We start from the raw sequence: 17,316 nt of genomic DNA on the forward strand, positions 1-17,316 counted from the left end.
TTTTCTTCTAATATTGATGAGAAAGCTGTTATTAATATGTCAGTTTTCATTCTTCGTAAGAGATATCCTTTATGGGGAGCTTTTTTATTCTTGATGCTCTAAAAATTCACTACCATGGATAATTTTTTCCTCAATTTCTCTTTCCTCCTAGAGCTCTAATTAGATCTTTTGTTGGAACTGCACGTCTTAACATCTTAAAAACTATTTCTTTATTCCTTTGGCTGAGAATTTTTTACCTTACTTTTAAATCCCTTGTTTGATTACCTATGTTAGAATATTCAGTCTATTTTTTAACTTGATTTCTTTTTACCCCATGGTATCTAATTGGTTCTTATGACCACTTTTTCTTGCTTCAAAAAAGAGATTCCTTTTTGTCTAAGAGTAAATGTTTTAAGATTCTGTCTCAATCTCACTGATTGTTCATTGTAATTGCTTCTATCATGTATTGGCTTTCCTCAAGTTTAAGAACTGGCACTATTTTACAAACTATTTTAACAGAATATATCATCTGAGTAGGTACTTTTCTAGATATTTTACAATTTACTTAATCTTGTTAACTATGAACTAAATACTATTAACCCCACTTCATAGACAACTGAGTCAATGAGGTAAAAAATTTATTCAAGGCCATGAAGATAGTAAGTTTTAGAGCAAGTACACAATCCTATAGAGCCACCTTTCTTCCCAACTCATACTATTTACATGAGGCCCTTGGGGTGACCCAAGCTTGCATGCTCATTATATGCTCCTAAAGCAATTACCCTAGTATGTGCTAGTTGGCCCACACTGGGATGAGCAAGGGCATCCCCATACTTGTCTTCAGTGTCTTCATTGCCTGTGTACCCTCCTATTCCCTAAGTCTATCTCCAGCTGTGAAAGGACACTGGGTTGTAGCTGCCTGTCCACTGTCCACTTTTAGGTAAGAGCCACCCTTTCTAGACCAAGAGCTCTTGTTTTCAAATTTAGCTTTGTATTTAATTAGAAGAAAACCCTAATATTTTGAAGCTTAAAATATGTATACAAGCTAGGCGGGAGGAGAGCTTTAATAAGACCTAAGGAAATTAATTTCTACCATATCCACTTGGAGTGGTTGAATTGATCAAATCCTGACTGCATCTGGGTGTCCTTGGGACAATGAGGGAAGGTTTTCTGTTGTTGTTGGTTTCCCTGAGAAGCTTTCACCAAAATTCAGTGATGGAAATAACCCTCTTGTACTCCAATAGCAATCTCTTTAACACAAAATTGTAATGCAAAATCAATTTATTTCCATGATTAACAATGAAGATGGGGATACTAGATTAAAAGGAAAGCCATCTTCTGTCAAATAGAGATCGAGATTCAAGTAGTTGCCTTTGGGAACTACCACAATGGAAGACTTGCTGTGCTGCTTTCAGACGTTAAGCCTCTTTGCCTGACGCTGCGGCAAGCTGTTCAGATGAGCCTTCCATCGCAGTCAGCCTTTCTAAATCCTTCTGATAGCTATGCTGGTATTCCAGATACTTTATGTTCCTTTTTTGTTTATCCAAGAACTTTTTCAGGAATTCTAAGAGCTACAATTAAAAAAAAAAAAAAAAAAAGCAAGGGAAGGACTCATTAAAGACCTTGTCTGCAAGGAAAGACGACCTAAGATCTTGCTACCAACTTATAGTGACTGCATGGACCAGCAGTCCTGGGAGTTTGTCAGACAGGCAGAATCTCAAGTCTCACCCAGACCTAGGAAATCAGATTTTAAGACAGCAATAGGCTATTCATATGCATATTGAAATTCAAAGAGCCCTGATCTAAGACATTCAAGACCTCCAGGTGAATACAAATATCCACTTTTAATGAATATGAGCGTTAAGGCATCTCATCAAAAATACAGATTAAGTAATGAGCTCCTAGTGCAATGGTTTTTCACCCTGTTTATTTGAATCACGTGGAGGTTTTGAGTAGGCACCCAGACCCCATTACCAAAGTTTTAGATTTAGGTGGTCTGGTATAAGACTTAGTCATTTGTAGCTCTTCAGAACTCCTCAGTTAGTCCAGTATTATCTAGAGTTGATAACTTTGTATTAGGACATTTTTTTTTTCACTGACTCAGAGAAGCTAGGGGATTGGTAAGAAAGTTACCACTACAAAGTAGAGTGTTCATCCTTAACCAAGAAGACTTCAGAAAAGCTTATAGGATAAGAAGTCACCATTAATATTCACTTTTTCAAGGACACTCAAGGATAGTGGTTCTCAAAACGTGGCCCCTGGCCAGTAGCATCATCACCTGGGAACTTGTTAGAAATGCAAATTTTTGGATGCCACATAAAATCAATTGAATTAGGAACTCTGGAGATAGGGCCCAGCAGTTTGTTTCAGTAAGTCCTCCAGGTGATTCTGTTAGCCATTAAAATTTAAGCTCTTTTGGTCTAGGAGATTTATAAGCAACAGAAGTTATTTTGTTTAATTATTCAGAGTGCATTATTCCTGGAAAGTCTTCTCCATCTTGTGTTGAGTTGCATTCCTCCAGCACAGCTACTCTTCCCACACCAACCAACTCCCAGAAATAAGTTCATATACTGCCTTGGGGAGAAACAAGCACATTTTGGGTGATCCACTGTTTTGCACCCATGTCTTAGAAGAAGGTCATAATTAGAAGTGAAAGATAACCCTGCTCTCAGAACCAATTAACTACTTACATCGGTTTCACTATTCTTAGAAGCCAAGCTCTTCAGGTCTTGCAGGTGTTTGTGTAATGCCTTTTCCAACTCCAGAGCGATCACTATAGCTTGCAGGTCAGTTCCCCAGGACTCTACGTCAGGCCTCTGGTGAAGAGAACAAGGGAGTCACTTTTCTATCCCCGAAGTCTTGTTACACCCTACACCCTAGGTTGGATTGTGACTAGGTTTACATAGGCTAGTAGTTTCCAAACTTTGTGGCACCTTGGAACCAGCAGGGCATCTTAAATACTCGTGTATGGCTTTCAACTGCAGAAATTCTGGCTTAATTGATATGGAGTATAAATTTGATATCAAGATTTTCAAAAGCCCGTCAGGTAATTTTAATGTGTTACAAAGCGTGGTGACCACCAGCACAGTCACATGCACTATTACATTAGCTTTGGAATTCTGTGATGGCAGCTCAGTTCTGTTACCAGCACACATTTAGTTCTCTTTATAAAGCTGGAGTTAAAAGAACCCATCGGGTAACTACAGATGTCACTACATGCAATACCCCCAATTAAGGTTTAGACTGTTTCTTTGGAGTGTAGAGATTATGTAAATAAAAACTTAAGAAAGAAAACCCAAACAAACTAGCAAAAATTCAAACAAGCATTTAGTGGTTATGATTTACTCACAATAATATAAAGAGGTTACAAAGAAGTACATGCTTGCCCTCAAAGTCAGTGGCTGTAATTCCACGTAAGAAAACAAATAACCAAGGGCGCCTGGGTGGCTCAGTCAGTTAAGCATCCAACTCCTGGTTTCAGCTCAGGTCATGATCTCAGGGTCCTGGGATTGAGCCTCACATCGGGCTCCACACTCGGCAGAGTCTGCTTCAGATTCTCTCTCTCTTCTCTGCTACTCTCCCTGCTCTCTCTCCCCCTCTTGCACTCCCTGCTTGCTTTCCCTGCTCACTCACCCTCTCTCAAGTAAATAATCTTAATTAAAAAAAAAAAGGAAAGAAAAGAAAAGAAAGCAAGTAATCTTACAAGTTTGGTAGCAACTAACCATGGAGTTCCCTAGACTCAGCAAAGGCCCCATGGAGATCATTAGAACAAAGGTAGAGTCACCTTAGTCACCGGAAGGCAGACTTTACTCTGACGCTCTTTTAGATATTTTATGAACTGCTTTGCCTGTTGTCTCTTCACCTCTGCTTGGTCTTGGAAAAAGGGGATGTAAACAGGTACATCAGACTCTTCATCATAGTAACAGGTCTGGAACAGGGGGTGAGAATGGGAACAGAACGGAGGTGAGAGAAGCTGAATTTCAGGACTGGAAATTTTACATGAGCTCATTTCATTATTTCTGTGGTTGTCCAAAAGGGACCTTCTTTGTTCTTTCCTTAATTTGTCCTTTGACTTGCAGAAGGCCCAGGCTGTCTCAAAGAGAAGCCACCCAGATTCTAATACGCTGGTGCTTAATCTCTGGCCATTATGGCCCTTTTAGGGATCAGATTTGTGAGCCTGACATGCTCATACTTATTTCCAGTAATCATGAGGACTCCTGGCACAAGTCCAGTATTAATTGACATTTTAAATATCAATCTATTTCATCAATCTTAATACATCTACATTAACTCTAAAATACTATATGGGTGAAAAATTATTTATTCAGTCTTCCCACATAGTTGATGCCCATATAGCATTGGGAAACCACTGGAAAAAACTGTGATTCTCCCTATCATCTCCCAAAGTTTGCAATTGCAGCTCTGAATCATGGGATCACAGCACAGCAAAACCCTAGCCACCAAGTCTCATCTAGTATCAAACCACAAACACGGCCATAACCACCATTACTAAGGATACAGAAGACATGTCATCACCCAAATCAGAGCTGAAGCCTCCCTCACGCTGCCTCAAGAACTCATACTAACCATGGTAAAATAAGCATCACTGACGTTCAGCTCAGAAGATGCTGCATAATTAACAGCAACCCTACACGCCTCACAAAGAGGTTTCTGAGCCTGGGATGCCATCTCAGCTTTAGGGAAAACCAGGCATAAAAAGCGCTACCCATTAAAGTAGGAGACTTCTTAAATACTAACAGGAAATACAGCCAGCCCACTTCTATCCAGCTAGATGAAATTCCATTCAGCTGAGATTCACAGCAACTAATCTACCAATGAGGATGTTGTTTCTGTGTGAAAGAACCAATCTGACCAAAGGAAAATGGGGGGGGGGGAAGGTGCATAATCCTCTTAACTATCCCAGCAGTGCTCAGCATTTTCCCTCGTGTTCACTCTGACAATGATTTGAGAGAGCTGGTACATTTCCTGAACAGGGAAACACTAATAGAGTAGATGCATTATATGTAATTTTTTTCTTTCTTCAAAAACTATTTATGGCACATCATGCTAGGTCCTACGGGGAATCCAAGAAGACTGACTACAATACATTCTTTGCCTACAAATGATACATCCCCCACCCCATAAGGCCTCAACACACGTAATTTGTCTCAAGGCAGGTTATGATGAGAGTTCTAAAGTGTCAAAATCATATTTAGCTGAGAGGATTGGGGCAGATTTTATTCATAAGTTGGCATTTGAACTTGGCCTTGGAGGCTGGAATGGAGAGAAATGGAAATGGAAGCAGGGCGTTCCACCTGGAGAACAGGCACACAGAGGCTTGTAGGGACAAGATAGAATAGTGGCTTCTCCAAACTGCAGTAAGAGTGCTTCATTTGGGAAACTTTGGGCTCTTTCTTCAGACTGTCTCTGAAAGTCCCTACTTGTCCCATCATACGTTTTATTTGCCTCCTTTGAGGGCAGAGATTGTTTTACTTACTTTGGTATTCCCAAAGCCCATCATGAAGTATTTTGTAAATAATAGGTACTAAATCAACAGTGACTAAATAAAAATATATTTTACGTGTGCAGCACTGTAAAATTTCCAATAGTCTGGTGGATTCTTAGTTTGAGCCTCAGCCATGTTTAGTTGAACTGACATAGAAGTGACAGGTCATCAAAAGTCTATCTCTCTGAGGCGGTGAGGAGGGAGGGCGTCTCCTAAGGGAGAGCTCTTCCTAACAGAAGTACCCAAGCATTCCAAGTTGGGCCCAGTCACAAAGATGAGGTCATCAAAGGGAAGGCATCATTATCAAAAGTCCTATTATTTGTCACTTAGGTTCCCTGACCCAACATTGCCCTTGCCCCTAATTGAATTCATGCTTTAATCCCAGGGAGGTGCTTTAAGTAGGTGCCTCTCAAACTGTTATTTGAATACAAATCACCTGGGGTTCTTGTTAAAATGCGGATTCTGATTTAGGGACCTGAGATTCTGCATTTCTGATAAGTCCAGATAAGTCCACCAAATGCTGCCAGTCCATGAACCACATTTTGAAGAGCAAGGGTGCCAAGACATGGAACACAAATGGCACAGCTGGGGAGCCCTCTACTGGGAGAGGAGAGGGGGCCTTCCAAGCTGCTGCTCCACACACCTGCCCTGCTTTGGCTTGTCAGCACTTGCAGACCCTCCATGGCAGCCGCAAGATCTGGCCTACCAAGGTTCGAGCTGGGGAAGAGGAAAGAAATGAGAGTTGACTGGATGGTCAACTGCTTGTGCTCAGTCTGTGTAAAACACTACCTGAACTCCCAAAAGAATTTGGGGAAACTTTTCAGGAGATTAGGGTCCGGTGTGAACAGGTGGGGAAAAGTGACCATAGTATCTGGATTAATAACTGTTAATATAACCCCATCTACAAAACGGTGAATTTGGGAGATAAAGATTTTTACTTCCTGGGAGATAAGATGAGAGTTTGGATATTTCTAGATATCTACAAGATTTTTCATGTAAACATTCCATGGCCTCCTATTCCATCTAGGCCTGAACACGGAACTGTATACATAAGAAGAAAACGTTCCTGTTCTTGTGGGTTAAATACAATGAAGAAACATTACCATCTGATCACTTAAAAGCTACCTCACCAATATACAGGAAAAAAGAGAGAAAAGAAACACATCATCACCGTTAGTAACAATTGTGTGAGTATGGGAGCTTTATAGGCGATTTTTTCCCTTTTTTCTATTTTTTATATTTTTTGAAACTTTTATAATCTCTCTCTATTTTTCATTTTGAAAAAGAACCTAATAAAACCTTTCTAGAGAATGAACACAATGCTTTTCTCTAATGGAAGCTTCACATACATATTTGTGAACATATTGTTTGTTTCCTAATTATAAATGTAGTGTATGATCATTACAAAGTACTCCAAAATTTCAACAATATGTAGTGTAGAAAGTGAAAGTCCATGGATAACACCATAGTTCTGATATATACCTTTAAATCTAATTTGATTCATAGCACTACTATTAAATTTTGGTAACCTGATGAATTGACTTTTGAATTATGGAATATGATCAGACTGGTCCATGTACCCTCTCCCCTGGAATGTGCTGAAAATACAAAGACACTTTTTTTTTTTTTTAGTTAAACAACTCCTCTTAAACTTTTTTTAACCTGATCCAAACTTTCTGTCCATACGGTGTTATTTCATTTTACCATCCCCCAAATGATTAAGGGAAGAAGCAAGGATCTCTCTTCTAGACTTAATTCCAACCAAGAAATTTTTATCATCAAAAATAAAATGTCTTTAGTGGAGCATTTATTATTCTCTTTATTGTGTTCTTTGTGCACGTTTCTCCTATTAGTTTATAAACCTCATGAGGACAGAGCCTACATCTCAGTCACCTTTGTGTCTCCCAGAGCACTGAATACAGTGCGTTGCCCATAGAAAGCACTCAGTGAATTATATTGACCGAACAATTTGAAAGCAAAAAGGAACCTAAAAGCTTAAAGTTGGTGCTGTGGAGAAAGGAACAATGGGCAGAGCCAAATGAGTACTTTGCACTTTGGAAAAACAGATTTCAAAAGTTCCCAAACATCATGTGGGAGGGAGAAAACAGGGATTTCTATGTCATAAGTCTTTGAAAGAAAGGACGATATTTAATAGTCCCAGGCACTGAGTGGATCTTTAAAAAATGGTTATGGGTGAAAGAGTAAACAAATGTGGTAATATATCAAAAAGCTCAGTAGTAGGCCTTGTAAGCTAAGATTCCCAAATGAGTCTGGTGAGAAGGAGAGAGATGGCATCTACAGAAACCCACATGATGGCACATGTAGCCTGCAGCCTCTATGACCAGACTTAGCGTGGCTGTCGTATCCTCCAAAACATGTTTTCTGACTTTGGGTTTCAGCATCCCCACCATTGTGCACCTTGGTGATAGGAATTCTTTTCACACCTTTGTAACTGCTTGCTTACCTGTATGTCTTCTCTACTAGTGCATAAGCTCCTTGAAGACGGACACTTGCGTCATGACTAGGTTTTGCCCTCATCTAGCAAAGATCAGGGTACAGCAGGTTTGTCAAAAGATGTCCATTTACTATGAAAGAGTAAGTAAATGGTCAAATGTTTGAAGGGCAAACATGAAAAGATGGAAGACAAATACATGAGGGGAATGAAAATGTAAAAAAATAACAAGAAATATAAACTTTCATGGGTCTTGGGCATTAGGTTGTATATATATATATATATATATATACACACACACACATATAATTTAGGTATATATAATATAAAAAATAGGTGTATATATATAATTTAAATTCAATTAATTAACATGATGTATATTAGTTTCAGAGGTAGAGGTCAGTGATTCATCAGCCTTATATAATACCTGGGACTCGTTACATCATTTGCCCTCTTTCAAAGAACCAGCTCCTAGTTTTCGTTGATCTGTTGTACTATTCCTTTGGTTTCTATTTCATTGATTTCTGCTCTAATCTTTATTAATTCTCTTCTCCTGGTGGGTTTAGACTTTATTTGCTATTTTTTCTCCAGCTCCTTTAGGTGTAGGATTAGGTTGTGTATTTGAGACCTGTCTGGTCTCTTGAGAAAGGCTTGTACTGCTATATACTTTCCTCTTAGGACCACCTTGCTGCAATCCAAAGGTTTTGAACAGTTGTATTTTCATTTTCATCTGTTTCCCTGAATTTTTTAAATTCTTCTTTAATTTCCTGGTTGACCCATTCATTCTTTAGTAGGATGTTTTTTATCCTCCATGTATTTGAGATCTTTCAAAATTTCCTCTTGTGATTGACTTGCAGTTTCAAAGCACTGTTGTCCAGAAATATGCAGGGAATGATCCCAATCTTTTGGTACTGGTTGAGACCTGATTTGTGACCCAGGATGTGATCTATTCTGAAGAATGTTCCATGTGCACTCGAGAAGAATATGTATTCTTTTGTTTTAGGATGGAATGCTCTGAATATATCTGTGAAATCCATCTGGTCCAGTGTGCCATGCAAAGCCTTTGTTTCCTTGTTGATCTTCTGCTTAGATGAGCTGTCTATTGCAGTGGGGGGGGTGTTAAAGTCCTGTACTATTATTGTATTAGTATCAATGTGTTTCTTTAAATTTGTTATTAATTGGTTTATATAATTGGCTGCTCCCATGTTAGGGGCATAAATATTTACAATTGTTAGATCTTCTTGTTGGATAGACCCTTTAATTATGATAGAGCATCCTTCTTCATCTCTTATTACAGTCTTTGGTTTAAAATCTAATTTTCTGATATAAGAATTGCCACCCCAGCTTTCTTTTGATGTCCATTAGTGTGATAAATCATTTTCCACCCCCTCACTTTAAATCTGGAGATGTCTTTGGGTCTAAAATGAGTCTCTTGCAGACAGCATATCGATGGGTCTTTTATCCAAACTGATACCCTGTGTTTTTTGATTGGGGCATTTAGCCAATTTACATTCAGAGTGACTATTGAAAGCTGTGCATTTAGTGCCATTGTATTACCTGTAAAGTCTCTCTTTCTGTATATTTTCTCTGTTCCTTTCTGGTTTAAGTTACTTTTGGACTCTCTCTTTGCTTAAAGGATCCCCTTTAATATTTCTTTTAGGGGTTTAGTGATCACAAATTCCTTTAGTTTCTGTTTGTCCTGGAAGATTTTCTCTCTCCTATTTTGAATGACAGCCTTGCTGGATAAGTATTCTAGGCTGCCTATTTTTCTCATTTAGCACCCTGAATATATCATGCCAGTCCTTTCCGGCCTGCCAAGTATCTGTGGTTAGGTCAGCTGGCAGTCTAATGTTTCCACCCTTGTAGGTTATGGATCTCCTGTCCCCGGCTGGTTTCAGGATTTTTGTCTTTCTCTCTGAGATTTGCAGGTTTCACTATTATATGTCTTGGTGTTGACCTATTTTTATTGATTTTGAGGGGGGTTCTCTGTGCCTACTGGACTTGAATGCCCATTTCCTTCCCCAGATTAGGGAAGTTCTCTGCGATAATATGCTCCAATATACCTCTCTGTCTCTCTCTCTTTCCTCTTCTTCTGGGATCCCATTTATTCTAATATTGTTTCACTTTATGGTATCACTTCTCTCTTGAATCCTCCCCTCGTGATTCAGTAGTTGTTTATCTCTTTTTCTCTCAGCTGCTTTATTCTCCATCATTTTGTCTTCCATATCACTAATTCTCTTTTCTGCCTCATTTATCCCAGGAGTTAGAGCCTACATTTTTTTATTGCATCTCATTAATAGCCTTTTTCATTTTGACTTGATTAGATTTTATTTCTTTTCTTTGTCCAGAAAGAGATTCTCTAGTGTCTTTATGCTTTTTTCAAACTCAGCTAGTATCTTTATAATTGTTACTCTAAACTCCAGTTCTGACATCTTACTTACATCCATACCGATTAGGTCTCTGGCAATCAGTACTGCCTCTTGTTCTCTTTTTTGAGTTAAGTTTTCTGTCTTGTCATCCTGTCCAGAGAATAGATGGACAAGAGAACAAAATACTAAATGGCAACAATGACCCCAGAGAAATATACACTAAGCAAATCAGAAGAGACCCAAAAGCAAAAGAAAAAAAATAATAAAATTAAAGAAAAAAGAATATAATCTGGCAGGTCAACAGACTAGATCAATACACTGGATCCTGTGTGTATTTTGGTCTGTTTGTTAGAAAACTAGATCCTGAAACTGTAAAGAAAGAAAAACTTACATATGTACAAAAATAAAATTAAATAGAATGAAAAGATAGACTATAACTGTAAAAATGAAAATTAAAAGACAAAAAAAGAGAAATAAAAAAAAGAAGGAATATAAATAGACAGGTGTACAGAACAGAACAAAACACTATATCCTGAGTGTATTTTGGTTGGTTTGTTAGAAGAAACTGCATCCCAAAATTGTAAAGAAAGAAAAGCATATATATATGCATACAAAAATAAAATTAAATACAATGAAAAGATAGGCTGTAACTGTGAAAATGAAAGTTAAAAATGATTTTAAAAAATAGTTGATAAATAAGAAATTGGTTGAAAATTGAAAGAGAAAACTCATTAAAATTGAAAGACTAAAGAATCGTGGGGGAAAGAAACATGAATCCTATGAACTATTTTCCCCTAGCAGGGCAGTTTTACAGTTCTCTCTGATTGGTAAACTTGGTCTCAGCTGGATGTTCTTGCTGATCTTCTGGGGCAGGGGCCTGTTTCATTGAATGAACAGAGTTTTACACTTTAATCAGATCTACACAACATAAGTCTGGAAGGCATAATTAGCATGCATAATGACAGATTAATGACCAACAGAACTGAACAGGTAAAATCAAATCGGCTGAAGTTAATATGATAAAATGTAATTAAGATGAATAAAAAATCCAGTATTTCAGTTCAGTAATCCAATAATCCCTAAACAGAAAGAGGGAAAGCTTATTGAACAGCAGTTCATGTGAAAAAAGCCTTCGATTTTTAATTGGTTGAGTGCTCACCATGACCACACGGTTGGCAGAAAAACAAATGCAATTCACTTTGCCCCCCGCAGGCAGGTACAGCTTCGGGAGAATAGGTATAGCCTGGGTGGCTCAGTCCATTAAGCGTCTGCCTTGGGCTCGGGTCATGATCCTGGGGTCCTGGGATCGAACCCTGAGTCAGGCTCCCTGCTCAACGGGGAGTCTGCTTCTCCCTCTCCCTTTCCTTCTGCTCCTCCCCCCACTCATGCACTCTCTCTCTTTCTCTCTCTCTCTCTCAAATAAATAAAATCTTAAAACAAATTTTTTTAAATAAATTTACCTCAAAACTCTGGACACCCAGGATGACTGGGTCATATGCCCATAATAGGGTTGATGAGAATGCGGTGATAAAGTCCACCCAGCACATGACCATGAAGAAACGCACCACAGCAGAATGGTCTGTGTGGCCCTTTTCTCTGAGGTGGTTCTTAGGAAGAGGCTGGTATTGTGAAGGTGCTAGGACTGCCTCTGATACCCGGACAAGAGAATCACCACCATGTATGCACTTGCAAGAAGCATGATTCCTGCAGAGAAGGCATGTCTAAAGTGTGTCAGTATGAAGAACAGACTCCAGATGATGTAGTTTGTAGAGGAACTGAGAAGTATTTGTTGATATTCAGCAGGTTGGTCTTGGTCACATTCGAAGCATGGCGTACAGCATGAGGCTACTAGTAGCATGAGGCTACTAGGAAAGACACACTGGGGACCCATGAGAAGAAATGGAAGACATAACTGGTGGATTTCTGTTTAAATTTGGCCAGCCAGGAGATGCTGGGGCTAATGACCATGGCCTGGAGTATGTCCAAAAGCAGGTGCTGCAGATGGAGAGGCCCCTTAACATGTTGTTCATGTTGAAAAACACCTTACGTTTGAAGTCATTCCGACAATTCAGTGACTCAAAAGTTCTTGGTGAAGACACCAAGGACAGTATTGTGAAGGGCATCACTCTGTGGATGAGGGCCACGTAGCAGGTGATCAGGTAGGTGGCCTTAGGCCTGAGATCCAGAAGGAGTGGAAGAGAAGTAGAAAAGTTTTGGCTGAGTCCAATACCAGCTTGGAAAAAAAGACATTTTTTTTGTCTATGGTAACATAAGTGGAAAGTGACTATCTTAATGGAAAAGAGGAAACATTCTGTATCTCAGGGGGAAAAAAATCAAGATTAACACTGCCATTATAATTTTAATTTTACCTATTTATTCTCAATTAACGCTACCTCATATAATTCTTACTACAGACTTGGCATGAGTCTAGTCACCATATAATTTCATATATTTCAAACACCAACACATCCATAATCATGCCTCTATAGGGTGCACATTATCTGTGCTCCTAGAGCACCTGGGGCTTTAGGAAGCGTGTCTTTACTTTCTGAATTCTTTATTGATTCATAACCCAGTATATTGTTGCACATATAAAAATAAATCATGGGTATTTGTGCAAATGAACTCAATAAATTTTACATTAATGGGAAAAGAATCAACACATTCCCTCCAACATTTTTGGGGGGAAAGTAATGTTCTGTTGAATCTATCCCACATCATGTTACTTCGATACATTTTCTTTTTGTCCATCCTCCACATTTATGTACCCTTGTAATTACTTAGGGCCCATCCCTCTAATGCAAGATAATCTCCCTATCATAAAGTTAGCTGATTATTAACCTTGAGTCCCTCCTCTCCTTAACTCCCTTTTATCATATTACCATCAAGGGTTTTTGGTTTGGAATGTGGACACCTTTTATTAACTGCATCTCCTAAAAATGATCCTGGCTCTCTCCTGGTTTAGTTTCCATACCAGAGACCCCTTATGTAAACTCTCTTCATTTCAGGGGAAAATCACAAATACCCTCAATTTTCAAGAGGACAAACAAACACGTTTAATTTTACATATGGACTCTTATATTGAGAAAATGAAAATATAGTAAAAAAATATAATATTTGACAAATAATAAATAATCCTGTGTACCATATATTTGAAATTTGTTCTTTTGTCCTCCAGATATACTTTTTTTTTTTAAACTGTTCTCTCCAGGCTGCAACTTTACTACATATAATTCTAGTAAGAGTATGTGAAATTATAGTTTTCAAAATAAATTAGTTTTTTTGACTGAATAAGTAACTGTACACAAACTTAATATATTATAAGGAAAATATAAATATAAATCATCCATTTTCAACAGGCTCAAGGAATAGCAATAATCAGGCATTGTGATTTGATATGATAATGGAGGTATACATAAATATACTTCATAGAAAATAAAATGCATAGGTAATAGAAATCCATTAATATTTTAGACTGCTTATTTTCCCTGGAGACATAATCACAAGTGCCAAAAACTTATATGTACAGTCATGGTAATAGCCGCTTCTGCAGCTTTGATTGACAAATGTTGATTTGTGGTCCTTAACTTAAATGCACATTTCAGTGAAAAAATATGAATAATACTTTTGAATAATTCCCCTTGCCCACCAAAAAACAACCTGGCCATCTTCCAACAGAAGGGAAATTGTGATCTCTCAGAAGAGACTTTAGGGTCTTATTATATGAAATTATACTGTAATCACTTTTCTTGAAAGGAGAGTGCACCATTGAATGAACTTAAACACACACACACACACACACACACACACACTATCATCAACACCACCAACACCCCACCATCACCAACACCCCACCATCACCACCAGCAATAAAAACTTCTAAAGGGGGATCTGTAGTTTGGACAATACATTTCTTGATCAGCATCCCTGAACTGCTAGAGCTCCCAGACTGCTGGGGGGAAAAATGCTCGGTATTTAGTGTGAAAGCCCTGGCTGTCTGTTACTTAGAGGAACATGTGTTTGCTTTAGGAACATGATTTCGGCTCCCTATGACTCAGTGGCTGTAACCACTGCTGACCCAACAGCCAGCCCCAACAGGTCTTTCCACTGAGAGAGTGTCATGAGGGATTAGGCTGGGATGTTGGGACAAGGGTTATGGAAGGTTAGTATTTATAATCCGTGAAGATCATTGGTAAGGGCTAACGTGGTGACTGGCAATAACAGGAATTCAATCCTAAACCGAGTGGGGAAGAAGTATTTTGAAATAATCAGGCTTTTGTTTCTCCCATCTGCCTTTTCTCTAAGGCATCTAGATTAATGGATGAAATTTATAAGTTAATTTTCATTTTCCTGTACTTTTATTATCTTTATTCTCACAGCCTGGGCCCGAATAGGCAATTTGAAATTGATGAGAAAATGTATAAGGTGTCTTGTACCACGGTGGAGAATGCAGCCTTTGCCAGAGCCCGCATGGGTTTGCACCCCGTCTTTGCCACTTGACTCAGTTAAGAGGCACTTCTCTAGGCACTGGGAATGTAGCGGTAAACAAAAAAGACAAAATCTCCGCCTTCAGGAACAATATTTAGTAGCTTTAGGACATTATTCTGTAACTCAGCTTCCTCCTCAATGGGAACTCTAAAGGAACCTACTTCTTCGGCATATTTTAAGCCTTAACTGAGTTAATATACACAAAATGCTTACTCCAGAGTTTAGCAGATAGAAAGCATTTCATAATTTTTAACTATTACATTTAAGACCTTTCTTCCCGGGGGTGGGAGTCGATGTTGTTAACTTGTATGGTTGTAAAGTGTACCTGGGTCTTCTTCTCAGGCTCTGCTTTTGGGGGAATCCAAACGGACATAGCCGTTCTTGGGTGGTGTGTGTTCCATGCGTCTTCTCCCGCTCAGTGGCTTGCATTTCACTTTTTAAATAGGATCTTTGAATGAAAAGAAGTTCTTAATTTTAATGTACACCAATTTCTCAATCTTATGCTAAATGTTTTTTGTGTCCTAGTTATGAAATTCTTCGCCACCCTAAAAACATGAAGATGTTCTTCTATATTTTCCTCCAAAATTTCATTTATTTTTGGAGTTACAGTCCACCTGGGATTGATTTTGTGTATGGTAAGAGGTAAAGGAAGTTCCTTCTTTTTCACATAGGGATGCCTAGTTGACTGTAGTAGGCAGAATGATGGCCTTGCAAAGATGTCCATGTCCTAATCACGGAGATTTCCATGGCAAAGGGGACTTTGCAGATGTGACTTTGAGATGGGGAGACTATCTTGGGTTTTCTGATCGGGACCCATTTAATCAAATGGGTCACTAAACCAGGAGAACTTTTCCAGGCTGTGGTCAGAGAGAGATGTGACTACGAACGAATTATCAGAGAAATGCAACATTGCTGGCTTTGGAAATGGAGGAAAAGGACCATGAGTCAATGTGGAACAATGAGTTGGGAACACTGGAAGCTTCTAGAACCTGAGCACAGCAAGGAAATGGATTTTCTCTTAGAGTCTCCAGAGAATAACACAGCCCTGCCAATACTTTGATTTCTCTCACTGAGACTCGTGTTAGATTTCTGACATAAAGAACCATAAAATAATAAAGTTATGTTGTTTTAAGATAAGTCTATGGTTATCTGTTATGACAGCTATACAAGATTAATGCATGGACCCAGCACTATTTATGGAAAAGACCATCTTTTACCCACTTTTCTGCAACTCTACTTTTGTCATAATTGTGTGTTCATCCAAGCATTATCTGTTTCTGCATTTTTTATTTTGTGCCAGTGGTTTTTTTGTCCATTTTTGTGCAAGTACTACGCTCCTTTAGCTTATATTGCTTTTTGATACTTTAAAAATAATTTAATAATTCCTCTAAATAATTGTAGATTAACATGCAGTTGTAATAAATAACACAGAGAGATTCTATGTACTCTTTACCCAGTTCCTTTTAATGGTAACATCTTGCAGAGCAATAGTATAATATTACAATCAGGATTTTACATTACAATCCACCAATCTTACTCAGATTCCCCAGTTTTACTTGTGTCATGTGTATTAGTTCCTTTTTTTTGTATTAGTTTTATACAATTTTATCTCATCTGTAGTTCCTGTATCTACCACCATACTCAAAATACAGAACAGTTGCATCACCACAAAAATTCCTCCTGTTGCCCTTTTATAAGCAAAACTTTTTCCCTTCTATCCTCTTCCTGGTCACTACCCCTAACTTACAGTGAGCCCTAACATTTCCTATTTCTAAAATTTTTATTTTTAAAAATTTTATATAAATCAAGTAAGTCATATAGTAATGAATCTTCAGGGATTGGCTTTTCTCACTCGGCATAATTCCTTGGCGATTCATCCAAGTTGTTTCATATATAAGTACTGTAGTCCATTCTTTTTGGTTGCTGGGTAGTATTCCATAGTATAGACATGTCACATTTTGTTTAACATTCACACACTGTTTCAGTTTTTGATCATCATGAATAAAACTGCTATGAACATGTATGTATAGATTTTTGTGCGAATGTAAGTTTTCATTTCTCTGGGATAAATGTCCATGAGCACAATTGCTGGATCATCTGGGGCCTTTGTGTCTAGTTTTATAAGAAAGTGCCAAACTATTTCTCAGTGTGGCAGTACCAAAGAGGTTGTTTTTTTTTTAAATCAGAAATAAATGTTAAAGTTTATCAAATGCCTTTATCTTCACCTGTTTAGATGATTTTATGATTTTTCTCCTTTATTCTGTTACTGTGGTGAATTACGTTGCTTAATCTTTGAATTTAAAGGAACCTTACATTCTCAGCTAAATGTAACTTGTTCAGGATGGATTATCCCCCTTTTTTTTTTTAAGATTCTATTTATTTATTTGGGGGGGGAGAAATAGCACAAGTTGGGGGGAGGGGCAGAGGGAGAGAGAGAAGCAGACTCCCTGTTGAGCATGGAGCCTGATGCGTGACTCAATCCCAGGACCCTGGGATTATGACCTGAGCCAAAGTCAGACACG

The 17,316-nt window shown here is 38.3% G+C and overlaps 1 protein-coding gene across 3 annotated transcripts in view; it reads right to left on the reverse strand.

Moving 5' to 3' along the window:
- Positions 1-1,039: 1,039 nt before the first annotated feature.
- Positions 1,040-17,316, reverse strand: part of LOC123784124 (ferritin, heavy subunit-like) — a 36,147-nt gene continuing 19,870 nt past the window's right edge. The window contains exons 1-4 of one of the 3 annotated variants that reach the window (XM_087861703.1): positions 4,567-4,837; positions 3,764-3,907; positions 2,670-2,795; positions 1,040-1,550 (exon numbers count right to left, since the gene is read on the reverse strand). In XM_087861703.1, the coding sequence (XP_087717829.1) occupies positions 1,398-1,550; positions 2,670-2,795; positions 3,764-3,907; positions 4,567-4,668 (525 nt within the window). In that variant the 5' untranslated portion in view covers positions 4,669-4,837 and the 3' untranslated portion in view covers positions 1,040-1,397. Of the gene's footprint in view, positions 1,551-2,669; positions 2,796-3,763; positions 3,908-4,566; positions 4,838-7,949; positions 8,071-17,316 lie in introns of those variants that run through there. The other 2 variants (XR_015724221.1, XM_045785383.2) reach the window with 2 other exon arrangements.

The sequence above is a fragment of the Ursus americanus genome, chromosome 4 (assembly GCF_024610735.1).
Source record: "Ursus americanus isolate L20-20 chromosome 4, mUrsAme1.1.p, whole genome shotgun sequence".
In the NCBI taxonomy this organism is placed as follows: Eukaryota; Metazoa; Chordata; class Mammalia; order Carnivora; family Ursidae; genus Ursus; species Ursus americanus.